Genomic DNA, 12,766 nt, shown 5'->3' with positions numbered 1-12,766 from the left:
TTATAAGACAAATTATAATTTTTAACTTTAAATTTAGAGCTAATTTTAGAGCTTTTCACTGAATTTTATTTTTCAGTCTTGGTTTCTAAATTGTTAAAATACATATATAAAATTTTTATTTATAAATTATTATGTGTCTGTACATAAGTTGTTTTTTTACGTACATAACCCCATCAATCGTCCCGAGCGTCTCGTCTCGTGGCCGTGTGCCCGCGTGCTTGCTGTCACCGCGGGAGCCTGTAATTTAACTGGTGAGAGAGGCGTATCCAGCGTAGGGCTGATATTTTTTCACCGTTTTTGTGCTTTTGATTTAGGATACTGTTCTGTTCATCCTTTTGTGTGCTCTGTGTGATTCATGTTTTTATAGCCATCAGCATAGGCACATGTATTTGTTTTTTATTTGGCTATAGTGATCAAATATCACTGGACATGTTTACCTTATATGGACATCTGAAGAGAAGAATGGAATCCGCCAAATAAAAGATAAAAAAAATGTATGCTACTTTCCCAAATTAAACTGTACCCATGCAAAAATTCAAAAACAATTCAAAAGTAAAAAAGGGGAAAGTTTGAGTCAGAGGTGAAACCAAAGCCCACCAAAGCCGCATCGAATGGGCTCAAGCCCAAACACTAGGACCAGCACGGCCCACGGCACCAAGCTGGCAAGCTTGCACCGAAGTAGACCAAACCCATCGAAACCTCTTCTCTTTCTCACTCACGCTCAAGGCTGCCGCCGCCGCCACCGACGCCACCGCCGCCGGTAGCCCGCGCCGCCCGGCCTCTCCGACATGCTGCAGAGCAAGACCTTCGTGAAGAAGACGAAGGCAGGCCGCGTCCAGAAGGTAAAGCGGCATCGCCCCGCGCGAGGCGAAGGCCCGGAAAACCCTAGCTAACCCGAGCTCCCGTTCGCGCAGGTGGTCAGGGAGCACTACCTCCGCGACGACATCTCCTGCGGCGCCGCCTCCTGCTCCACTTGTGGCGCGGTCGAACACCCACTCTCCGCCGACGCGGCCGCCATCCTTGTCGTTGACACCAACGTCGTGCTCCACCAGGTAGGCCTTTCCCCCTCTTGCCTGTAGGAGTGCAGGGAGTCGTAGAATCGGGATTCTGGAAGCTGATGTTCTGACAGCTTGTTGCAGATCGATTTGTTGGAGAATCCAGTGATTGACGATGTTGTCTTACTATCGGTTGTGCTGGATGAGGTGAAGAATAAAAACCTTGCGGTGTTCAATAGGATCAAGGCCCTGTGTTCCAACAAGGCAAGGAGGTTCTTCGTGTTCACCAATGAGCACCATAGGTGCGCATTCGATTCCTTGGATTTGCTCGGTGTCTATTATGATTACTTAATGTCATTCCAGTAGACCAGTACATTTGCTCAGTTCTTATCTGAAGCAAAACAGGTTCAAATTTATGGTTAACGAAACGTTGCAGATAAACCACCTAAGTAGTTAAAGAAGTACGATTTCGTTGCTAGTAGGGGGAGATTAATCGAAAAGCTCCACCCTGCATCTGATGCTCCCACATTTTCGTTAAAGCAACCGACTCTGATTTTTGAATTAGGTCAATTTTTTTTTGAGCTTTCCTAAAGCCTTCTCCAAACAGCATATGTTTGGCGTGCATGACAGTTGGATCTCGTTATAGCACTATCCGCTTGATTATATTAGCATATCTATGCAACCACTGTTGCACACATACACTTATTTGCAAGGGGCTTGCAAAGTTTTAAAAAGTAATATCTTTATCAGCAAGTTCACGTAGACAGAGAAACAGAAAACTTCTTATGATAAATTGATCGTACTCTGCTCTTGCAAATCCATGTACTTATGTCTCTCCTTTAAACACAGACAAAATGAATGCACCTTCAGTTCCTTTTGTGCTGTCCTAACTTATGTCTCTTGGGCTTAAAAATATACCGTTCTATGATAAAAAAAAACAGGGATACATATGTCAAAGAGATGGTTGGAGAGAGCCCGAACGATCGCAATGATAGAGGTACTGTACCAGATAATTCTGTTAGCTTGCCTTTTCTCATATCTTGCACTGCTTGAAGTATTTTTGTGTATTCTTTTGCTCTTGATTGGTTATTCATATTCAGCTATTCGTGTGGCTACTCGTTGGTACCAAAGTCATCTTGGTGAAAATGTGAAGGTTTTGCTGATCACAAATGATAGGGATAACAAACGGAAAGCTATTGAAGAAGGCATTAATGCTGAGACAGGTGACATTATGGATGTTGCAAAAATGTTAGCTGACTCTTTTCAAATACTGGATACATTATTTTTTCTGGTAGTCACAACACAATATTTCTGGTTCCAGTGGAATCATATGTACGGTCGCTTGCGCAGCCTGGTTTGCTTGATTTAGTGGTTATATCGACTAGCGGAGATGTCACCATGGAAGACGTAGAAGATCTTAGACCATCCAAAAAGAAAGTAATTTACAGTGAGGTATACTAAATAAACTATTGATTTGTGCTTGTTGTAATGACATCAACCATCTATCAAATACAAATATGCAATTTCTTGCTATGTTTGCAGCATAAACCTATGTCAGAAATCACAGCTGGCCTGCGCTGTAGAATTTACCATCAAGGGAAGCTTCGAGTTAATCGTTACAATCCATTTGAAGCTTATGTTGGAAGTGAGAGCATTGGCGATGAGATTGTTATTCATGGCCGCTCTAACATGAATAGGGCTTTTGATGGAGACATAGTTGCTGTTGAGCTCTTGCCACAAGATCAATGGCACGAATCAAAGTCATTTATTGCAGACGATGACGGTACGTTCTTCAGACTCCAGCACATGATTTTTTCCCCCTTACATTGATGGATTTTTCTGTTCTTTCAGAAGATCAAGAAGAAGATGTGCATTTAGCTCCAAATAGTGCTGATGATGCCCCACGGAAAGCCAATCCTGCACAGTCAACAGTTTCGTCATCAGCTGATTCGGTCTCTAGTCGCCCAGTTGGGCGTGTTGTCGGTATTATCAAGCGGAATTGGAATTCGTGAGTCTTTTACAAGTTATGGATGTGTTTTTATAATTACAATATGTACTCCTGACTTGGAAATAACCTAAAGAGATGCGTAGTATATGTAGTAATGTTAGACTAACTTAGAAGAATCTTATCAGTATATATATTTAGACTGATGCAAACTTTGTGGGCTCAAGGTTGTGGATGCATCCATTATGAATTTGTGATTTATATATTTCAATAAATAAAATAACCAAAATTCCATAGGTGTGCAAAACTGTTGAAAATTGCAACAATTAAATTGCCCAAAGCTGTCCAAACCATAACTTGGTGCATTTTTATATTTCAATGTGTCAAGAGCACTTAATAATTTTAAAAATATTTCTTCGCTGCTATTTCATGCATGCATTATTTATCCATTTTTCATCAGTTAAATTTGGATTATTTTATGTGCTTAGATTGTCATCTACCAAACTATTCTCAGTCGACAGTTGCAATTTACCTTTTGCTGTTTTATGTACTTTAATTCATACAATGCTAGCAAACTGCAGGTATTGTGGATCCTTGGAGCCAATGCCCATGCCTGCTGGTAGTGGAGGCGTTGCTCATGCCCTATTTGTGTCTAAAGATCGACGGATCCCAAAGATTCGAATTCAAACTAGACAGCTTGGCAATCTTCTGGACAAAAGGATTATTGTTGCAGTTGATTCATGGGATGTCTTGTCTCGATACCCATCAGGACATTATGTACGGACTATAGGAGATATTGGTGACAAAGATACTGAAACAGAGGCAAGTTTTACTACTTCAATGTACATTTGCATTGAGCACTATGTGTTGCAATATTACTTTTACTATGTAGGAACTGCAGTTCAACCTTCCCTATCAATGCTTCTATGTAAGAGCATGTGTTGATACTAATGTGGTCAGTGATATTTATGCGTGGAACAGGTTGTCTTAATAGAGAATGATATCAACACAAGACCATTCTCTACACAAGTACTTGCTTGTTTGCCACCATTGCCATGGACATTATCACCTGAAGATCTTGCTAACCCCAATAGACAAGACTTGCGCCATGTGAGAGTCTTTAGTGTGGATCCACCTGGTAAGTAAATCATTATCATTCATTCTATTTTCTATTTCTGTAGTTGGGATGAATTCTTATGATTTGACTGCTCTTTAGGTTGTAGGGATATTGATGATGCGTTACATTGCACACCACTACCAAATGGGAATTTTGAAGTTGGAGTTCGTATCCTTTACTGATTTACTTTTTATTCACAGAATTCGAAACTGGAATGTTAATTTCATCTTATGGGCACTTACACTTTGAGATAGTACTCAACATTTCCGCTTTCTTTAAGTTTATTTTAGCTTCATTTCATCAGCATGTCAGTGTGCTCATTTCCATCTATCTAAATTGAGTATCACACAAATTTGGATCTTTAATTACAAATGGGAGTAACAAATATGCAAAGCATGCAGTTTTGATCTTCAATTATTCTATCATATAAGCATATCCTCACAGGCAACTCTTCCATGCTGTATATTTGTATTAATTATATCTGGTCTGCGCTTAGAGCAAATACACTTTGGAATACTTTACATTTGCTTGATAGATAGATTATCTTAGTGGGCATTACTCAAAGAATACCAATTCGAGAAATTTGAAGCATCAATGGCAAAGTTTAAGTTAATTAACACATTATTAAAGGCCGTTCTACATTTTTGGACATTGCTGGTGTAGAATAATTGAGGATCCATGTGCTACTTGGTGCTGCTTGAAAGTTCTTTGTGTCCTTCTAAAAGCCAGTTTACCTAAGCTATCTGTCGTTGATATGAATTTTTACACAAGTCATGTTTCTTTCACTTTTAATCCATGCACCTTCTATACTGTTGCCTGATGTGGAGGTTGCAATTCTTGACTTTGGGTGACTAGATATTGCTGATGTCACTAACTTTGTTCATCCTAGTACTCCTCTTGATGAGGAGGCATCACAAAGGGGCACTTCTGTATATCTTGTTGGACAGCGGATTGACATGCTTCCAAAGCCTTTAACTGAAGGTAACTCTATTAATTACATACCATGCACACTAGATTAACTAAAGCGGAATATTGCTATTTCAATTTAAGAATACAGACATCAATGTTAAAGTACTGGCCAAAGTGACTAATTATCTTCTCCAGATGTTTGTTCTCTTCGTGCTGATGTTGAGAGATTGGCGTTCTCTGTCATTTGGGTGAGTAGTTCACATCATTTTGTTGCAATGTTAACTTGTCTGAATATAAGGATGTCTTTGGAGAAGAGTTTATCTTATAGCGACATTCTACATTTGTGAATAGGGCGGAAACCTCTAATATCTATTGTTGACACTTCGTTTTCTGTATTTTTTCTAAATATTATGTCTGCAGGAAATGACACCTCATGCTGATATCATATCCACAAGATATACAAAGAGTGTTATCAAGTCTTGTGCTGCAATGTCTTATGTGGAAGCGCAAGCAAGAATGGATGACAGGTGCCTAACGTTTCAACTTCTCACCTTGAACATGCTTAGTATAATCCTATAGTCTTGCAGGCTGAAAAAATGTCATAACTCATAAACTTGTTTCCTTTTCCCTTGTGTTTTCAGCCGTTTGGTCGATCCACTAACTGTAGACTTGCGGAACTTAAACTCATTAGCAAAGGTTTGCTTTTGTGTTCATTCATCTCATACTGTAATTTATGTTTTTTTCTATATTGCTATTCACCACTGAAATATTTTTTTTATTCCTATGTTTGCAATGTTCATGCAGATCATGAGACATCGGCGTTGTGAAAGAGGGGCACTAACACTTGCTTCGGCAGAGGTCAAATTCGAAATTGATAGTGAAACTCACGACCCTCTTGATATAGGTATGTAATTGGTAAACCTGATAGGTGTTCTATGTCGAAATTTAATAATGTATGTAAATAAATTGCTTACTCAAAAGTTCATCAGGTATCTATCAAATTCGTGAGGCAAATCAAATGATCGAAGAGTTTATGTTGGCTGCAAATATCTCTGTTGCTGAGAAGATTTTGAAGCACTTTCCCTTATGTTCATTGCTAAGGTACAATTCTTATTTGTCACCTGCTCGGTCAAGCCTATACAGCCAACTAGATGCAACCATACCATAACCAATAGAAAGGAGTTCAATCCTATCAGGTAGGATGACAATTGACAAATTGTCACAACAGGTTGTTTCCTCTCCCATTCAGAGATAGCTCATCCTTGCTCCAACTACATGGTTTTCAGTATCTAAGTCCTAGTTGGATCGCTTCGCATTGATTGGTTTGGGATCCAGGAACTATTTATGATTATAAGAGGGTGACAACTATTGTACATGGTGGCATCATAATTAATAACTTATGCTTCTTACTGTTATGCTTCACACAATGCCTTTGTATCTTCAGATGGAAACCATGTTGTAGAGATTCCATTGCCCTTATACTTAGTTGCCCATACCAGCATTTGGCTTGCAAAGCTGCCCTTAGTTCAGTATACTAAATACCTATCTACATTTTTGGAGGTGCAAAAAATCCATGCGGCATTGACCATCATTTATAATACCACACAAATGAATTTTTGGCAACAATATCCTCCATGGCCAACTAATTGTCTAAAAAATTATCAGTGACTGACAGAATTCTATTTAATTTGTTTTGATCTGTGCAACACATTTAAATTTAAAATTCTGTAGTTTGAATTAATATCTGCTGCATTATTTTATTCCTTTACTGTTTTTCAACTTACTAATTTTCTTTATATGTACCAGGCGCCATCCTAGCCCAACAAAGGAGATGCTTGAGCCTTTACTCAGAACTGCCTCTTCTGTTGGGCTAAATCTGGATGTGTCATCCTCAAAAGCATTAGCAGAATCACTTGATAATGCAAAGGTGAGAAGATGCAATATTTTACTCTATGTACTTTGAGTACTGCTTTAGTATATAGTGCACTCAGGCTATTGTTATGGTGGGACTCTACTGCTGCTGTATGCACAGGAGGTGAAGCCAGCCAAAGGAGCGCAACAATCCTTCTTTTTGTATTGCGTTTGATGCTAATCCTTGGTAAATGATTTTATTAGGCAGCTGTACTTAAGAGGGGCTTATCAGCTCATCTCTAATTCTCTATTCTTTGCAATCAAACAACTGTCTCTCCCTCTTATCTTCTCTGCGCCGCCGGTGCCACCCATGCCATGGTGTCCAGTGCACTGAGCGGTCCATGTGGCCCTTTCCACCACCACTATGCCCTGCGCCATCTCCCTGAAGAACATAATAATAACATATGTTTGGACCTGCATATTGACCCCTTGTTACTCCATGTTTTGCAGAATGATGACCCATACTTCAACAAGCTTATCAGGATTTTGGCAACTAGATGCATGACACAAGTAAGATAGCTACATTGAAGTTCCCCTATTTGAAGATGTTCATAGCAACTATGCCCATAACCTTCCCTCTTGCAACACACAGGCAGTTTATTTCTGCAGTGGAGACTTAACCTTTTCTGAGTACTACCATTATGGGCTTGCTGCTTCTCTTTATACACATTTCACCTCTCCTATTCGCAGATATGCAGGTTAGTTCCTATCAATCTTAGATGAACTTGTGCTTAAAGTTTTCGTTTGAATTGGGTTTAAGTTTATTGGACATAGACTACTAAGTTATTTCTTTGCCCTTCCTCTGAGCTGTGATTTATATTTTTCTGCATGAACCTTTTACACAAAGTGTATGTTGTAACCAAATGTGGCTATAGACACAATTAAATGTGTAAAACAAAATCATGCCCTTTTATGGCATTTTCCTTGCATTGCCTATAAAATAACCCATTCATAAATTATGCAGTTCCAACTTCCAAGATGTAAGAAAGCATTTTGAAGGGTTAACAATACTTTTCTGTTGCAGATGTTATTGTTCATAGGCTGTTAGCTGCTGCCCTAGATATTGCCAAACTTCCACCCCTCTTTCAGGATGGTCCACAGCTTACAGGCGTAGCTGACAGTAAGAAAATAAATGCCAAGTACATTCTTTCTATGTCTTGCTTCGTGATACTGATATTTTTATGATGCCAGACTTGAACTATAGACATCGAAATGCCCAGATGGCAAGCAGGGCATCGGTTGAGCTTCACACCCTCATATATTTCAGGACAAGGTATGTAGTTATTTCTCAGTAGTGTAAGTGTGACAGGGCAGGCCAGCAGCCCAGCAGTGTATATATATGATGTAAAAACTGTGATGTTTACGTTAACACTTATTACCATGCAGGCCAATGGACACTGAAGCAAGAATTGTAAAGATCAAGGCAAATGGTTTCATAGTCTTTGTCCCAAAGTATACCCCTGCTTCATTGATTAATTTATTGTTCTGCTTTTTCTAATATACGATAAACATAAAGGTTCTGGGCATTTTATTTGTGCTGCATATTTTTTTCTACCTATGTAGCACATAATTCATTTCCAAATACATATTGTTCCTCGTATGGATACTGACGTTTTCATCATTTATTTCAAAATAGGTTTGGCATAGAGGGGCCCATCTACCTTACTCCAAAGGGAGACAAGGGAGGTGATTGGGTAGTAGATGAGGTGCACCAGACAGTAACCAAGCCCGGGACAAACGTCAGTTACGCTGTCCTGCAGACTGTTATGATTCATATGGAGGTGGTTGAGCCTCAGCCTCACCGCCCAAAGTTGCAACTCACCCTCATATGAAAAATGTGCAAGTGAACTGTATACTTGTGTTTATCGTTTTTGATATAGCGCTGTAGCAGGGTCAATTCTTTAATTTAGAATTGGTGATTGATGATACTATGAAACCCATTTTATAGGTTGAAAAGGACCTGGATATCTGAAAAGCAATGTTCAGGTATTAATGGAGCATAGATACTAAAAGTGCATTATTAAAACGCTCTGACACGCTTATCAATTTTAAGGTGATGTTTCATAGTTCAGTTGTGCGCAATTGTCATATGCTGCCATATATATATCTGTGTTCAGTTCAGCACTATTGTGCTGTGCTGCCACTGTGCAATTATGATGATAACCATGTACTGTATCAATTACTTGTGTGGAGTTTAAAAATTAGAATATGAATTTGCCACGGTTTTTGTGGTTACCGTGCGCGCCACAGCGGAGGTCCAGTAAACACACCATCTACCGGCAGTAAGGTTAGCCCTGGATGTCTTTGGCTCACAAGTCTGAACACGACTGACCAGATGCGTCCACAAGGAGTCAAGGTGGATGATGGATATGGCCTCTAGGATAAACGTTGATTGATCACCAAAGTCTAACAACTGAGCAATCGTCCTTGCAGTGGATAAACGTTGATTGATAACCACAAAGGCAGAGAAAAACGAGGAGTGCAGCCAGTACGGATGATCCATGTCTGGGGGAACCGTGGATTTTGCCTCAGGAGTACGTAGCGGTTAAGAGGAGACTTTCCTGCTGTTCAAGTACCAGCCTTGAGAAGATGCTTCCATGTGTACTCAATGAAAGTAATAGCCATAAAAAAAAGAGAAAAATAAAACTCAAGTTTGATGATTTTACCACTTTGTAGATTGCCACTTGATACAGTGTCACAATAAAATTTGTGAGTAGGAACCAATGGCATATGGGGTAGGATAACCTTTGCTTCATTATAATTTGGAGCAATGCCACAGCTAGCATTATACTTAACCTGCTCATATGATTTTTTTTACCAGCACTTTCTTTTCTTTTCCTTTTTAAATATAACGATGACAAAAGATGTGTCCGTATAATATTAGAAGGAGTTTTTTTTTTGAAAAAATCTTTTCTTTTTTAAATATGAAGCGATAGCATAAGGCATGCCATAATAACTAGAAGGGGAAAAGGTTTAAAAGAAAATTTAGAAACAAATAGAGTCAAGAGAACAAGAAAAGAGATTACAACTAGTGAGGAGAATCATAAGATCAGGGTGGCTTAGAAGCCATGTTCCTTAGATCAAGATCTTCTTTGATAATCTTAGTCACCTATAGCGATGTTTTTTTTTGCCACATAAAAAATTCGGCAATTCCTTTCAAGCCAATGTCAACCAAGATCATGCGTATCCATGATGCAATTTGGTTCCAAACCTCGTTTATGTAGGTGCATTCTTTGAATAGATCATTCGTATCCTCAAACTCCTCCTCGCAGAGTGAGCAGATCCAGTTTCAGAGCCAATGCCGCATGAGCAAATTCTGTGCCATTAGTTGGTGAAGAATTAGCCAACCTAGAAAAAGTGGTTCGGCTTTCGTCTTCCATAGTTTCCTAATGTTTGATGAGGTGATCGATCCTTAGAATTGTTGGGAGTAGGCAATCTTCGCTGAGTATTCCCTATTAGTGGTCTAATGCCAGATCATGTCATCTTCGTTGTTGGTTTGCTGCAAGCCTGCAACTAATGATCTACGATGACAATCAGCTCGTCCTGAACATTTCTTTTTTGCGTCTTGCAAGCCGAAAAGGTCGGAGGGCTATGTCTTTTGAGCATCATAGCTCTAGCCAGTTATCATGCAAAACTTGTTTTTCTTCCAATTCCAAGCATGATTTCGGCGTAAATGGGCAATTTAATGGTCTTTATCCCCCGGGACAACTAGGACGTAAAGAGGCCATTATGCACACTATTCTTTATCAAAGTAGGCGTCTAGTCGATACCACTAATTTATGATCGCCCCCAACTTTCTCGTGTAAGAACCAGCACACCATCTGCGAAAATTTCAACGCCAGGATAAGACTAAACAAATAGGAAATCAACACGAAATCGATGTGCAGCTCCGTCTTGAACTAGACAGTGCGCAGAAGAGAAAGTGATGTGCAGTAGCAACAAGTATTTGACAGGAACCTCGTTGACCCAGAGCTGACGAACAGCAACAAATATCTCTGTGTTCTTATGATCAGAGAGCCCCACGCTTGATTTGCCGATTAGTTGTACCTCTCATGTAATTACTCCTATCTAACCAACTGATTAGATGAAATCGACCAGACCATGATCGTGTCAGGCAAGAATTTTACTGACGTTCACGTCGTCTTTCCGTCAGAACAACGCGGTAGAGTAAAACCCCACGTCATTTACATGAACGACATACGATAATTTTACAGATGTTCACATGTTCTTTTCTTGTCAGAACGTGCCGGTAGAGTAAAGCCCACATCATTGGCATGAACCACGCATCATTTGTATAATTGACAGTAACTTTATAACCGTAATTAACCCGGTCAACAAGATCCATGATACATACAGTTGGCGCTACCTCTTAATTGCTTGAGATTAACTCGGCCGGATCCGTTCTTGATCAATGCAAACCAGTCCTCCACTTGGGTTGGACCCGGCCCAAGTTCATCAAATCGATAGAAACTTGCTCCTTTCCCAAGATATGTGTTGTACTACACGGAAGCACGAAACGACTACTAATCGTCATGGAGTCAACCAGTCAATCGCAAATGGTCCTTGGTGTCCTTCTGCGACCTCTGGTCCATTTCCATCTGTCAGATTCAGTGGTAGAATAGTAGTATACCGTTGGCAAGGTCCTGCCGGCTGCAGAGTTTCAGTCTTCTACTTCTCTCAAATCTGAACATCAGAGTATTATTATCATTATTAATTTATTATTCAAGGGCGTTTTACTTTTCTGCATTTCCGATCAACGTGGAGTTCACAATTCAGCACCTGCAGTCTGTGGACTTCAGGCTGTACGTAGGGGAGTAGCTACGTACGTAACCGTATCAGAGTCAACGCCACGTTAATACTACAAAATTAACGGCCCTGTTGTATTTGTCTACCAAGATGATCGGAGCCACACGTCAGTACACCACACGGTACAGTCGACCAGTCCAATAACTTACTAGTAGAATGAATGAATCGACTACTGATCAAATCAACAGCTATTAGTTTATATAAATCCGTCGCTTTTCTTTGGGGCCGCAAAAAACGAAATGGAAACGCCCGGTGAAGTCGGGAACTGTATAGTCGTCGTCTATCCCATCTCTTGGCGCTATATTATAATCGCTCCGTATTTTAATACTCCCTTTAACTTTTATTATTATTTAATGCTATTGATTTTTTTTGCTAACTATTAGTCTTATTTTAAAAATATATAATTATTAATTATTTTGCTATCATTTCATTTATTAATAAAGATATTTTAAGCGTAACTTATAACTTTTTGCATAGTTAAATAATTGAATAAAACATATAATAAAAAACAGAATAGCGTAGATGACGCCATTACCTTTTTTTATACGTTTGATATGTTATTTTATTCAAAAAGTTTATGTAACTATTATTTACTTATTATGACTGGATATATTATAAAATATATTTTAATTATAACTTAAATTTTTGTATTGTTTAAAAGAAATGAATAAGAGGAATGATTAAATGTGTGATAAAAAATTAACTATCAGTATTTACTGCTATTTTGTCCCATCTCTTTATCAAAGTAAATGGAAACGCCGGGTGAAGCCGTGCACTGTACAGTCGTCTGTCTCATCTCTTGGCGCTATATTATAATCGCTCCGTATTTTAATTATCCCTCCAATTTTTTGTGTTTAGTATTATCGACTTTTGTGCCTAAGTTTGACTATTAGTCTTATTTAAAAATATATAATTATTATTATCTTGTTATGATTTGATTTATTATTAAAGACATTTTAAGCATGGCCTATAATTTTACATATTTTAAAAAATAAATAAAATAAATATCAAATATAAATTTAAAAGTCAATGGCGTCAAATAAAAAACGAAGAGAGCAGACGATGTTGTTAACATTTTATACG

The 12,766-nt window shown here is 38.8% G+C and overlaps 1 protein-coding gene across 1 annotated transcript; it reads left to right on the top strand.

Moving 5' to 3' along the window:
* Positions 1-705: 705 nt before the first annotated feature.
* On the top strand, positions 706-8,943 carry LOC102722563 (exosome complex exonuclease RRP44 homolog A). The gene is made up of 24 exons (XM_006650939.3): positions 706-842; positions 915-1,052; positions 1,140-1,297; positions 1,937-1,992; positions 2,096-2,218; positions 2,317-2,447; positions 2,538-2,778; positions 2,847-3,003; positions 3,522-3,762; positions 3,922-4,078; positions 4,157-4,225; positions 4,913-5,038; positions 5,162-5,214; positions 5,387-5,493; positions 5,608-5,662; positions 5,771-5,870; positions 5,956-6,067; positions 6,773-6,893; positions 7,328-7,387; positions 7,470-7,575; positions 7,902-7,997; positions 8,069-8,150; positions 8,264-8,329; positions 8,514-8,943. The coding sequence occupies exons 1-24, from the start codon at positions 789-791 to the stop codon at positions 8,707-8,709; spliced, it is 2,805 nt and encodes a 934-aa protein (XP_006651002.1). The 5' UTR covers positions 706-788; the 3' UTR covers positions 8,710-8,943.
* Positions 8,944-12,766: the final 3,823 nt, after the last annotated feature.

The sequence above is a fragment of the Oryza brachyantha genome, chromosome 3 (genome assembly GCF_000231095.2).
Source record: "Oryza brachyantha chromosome 3, ObraRS2, whole genome shotgun sequence".
Lineage (NCBI taxonomy): Eukaryota > Viridiplantae > Streptophyta > Magnoliopsida > Poales > Poaceae > Oryza > Oryza brachyantha.
This window is presented reverse-complemented; position numbering and strand designations above follow the sequence as displayed.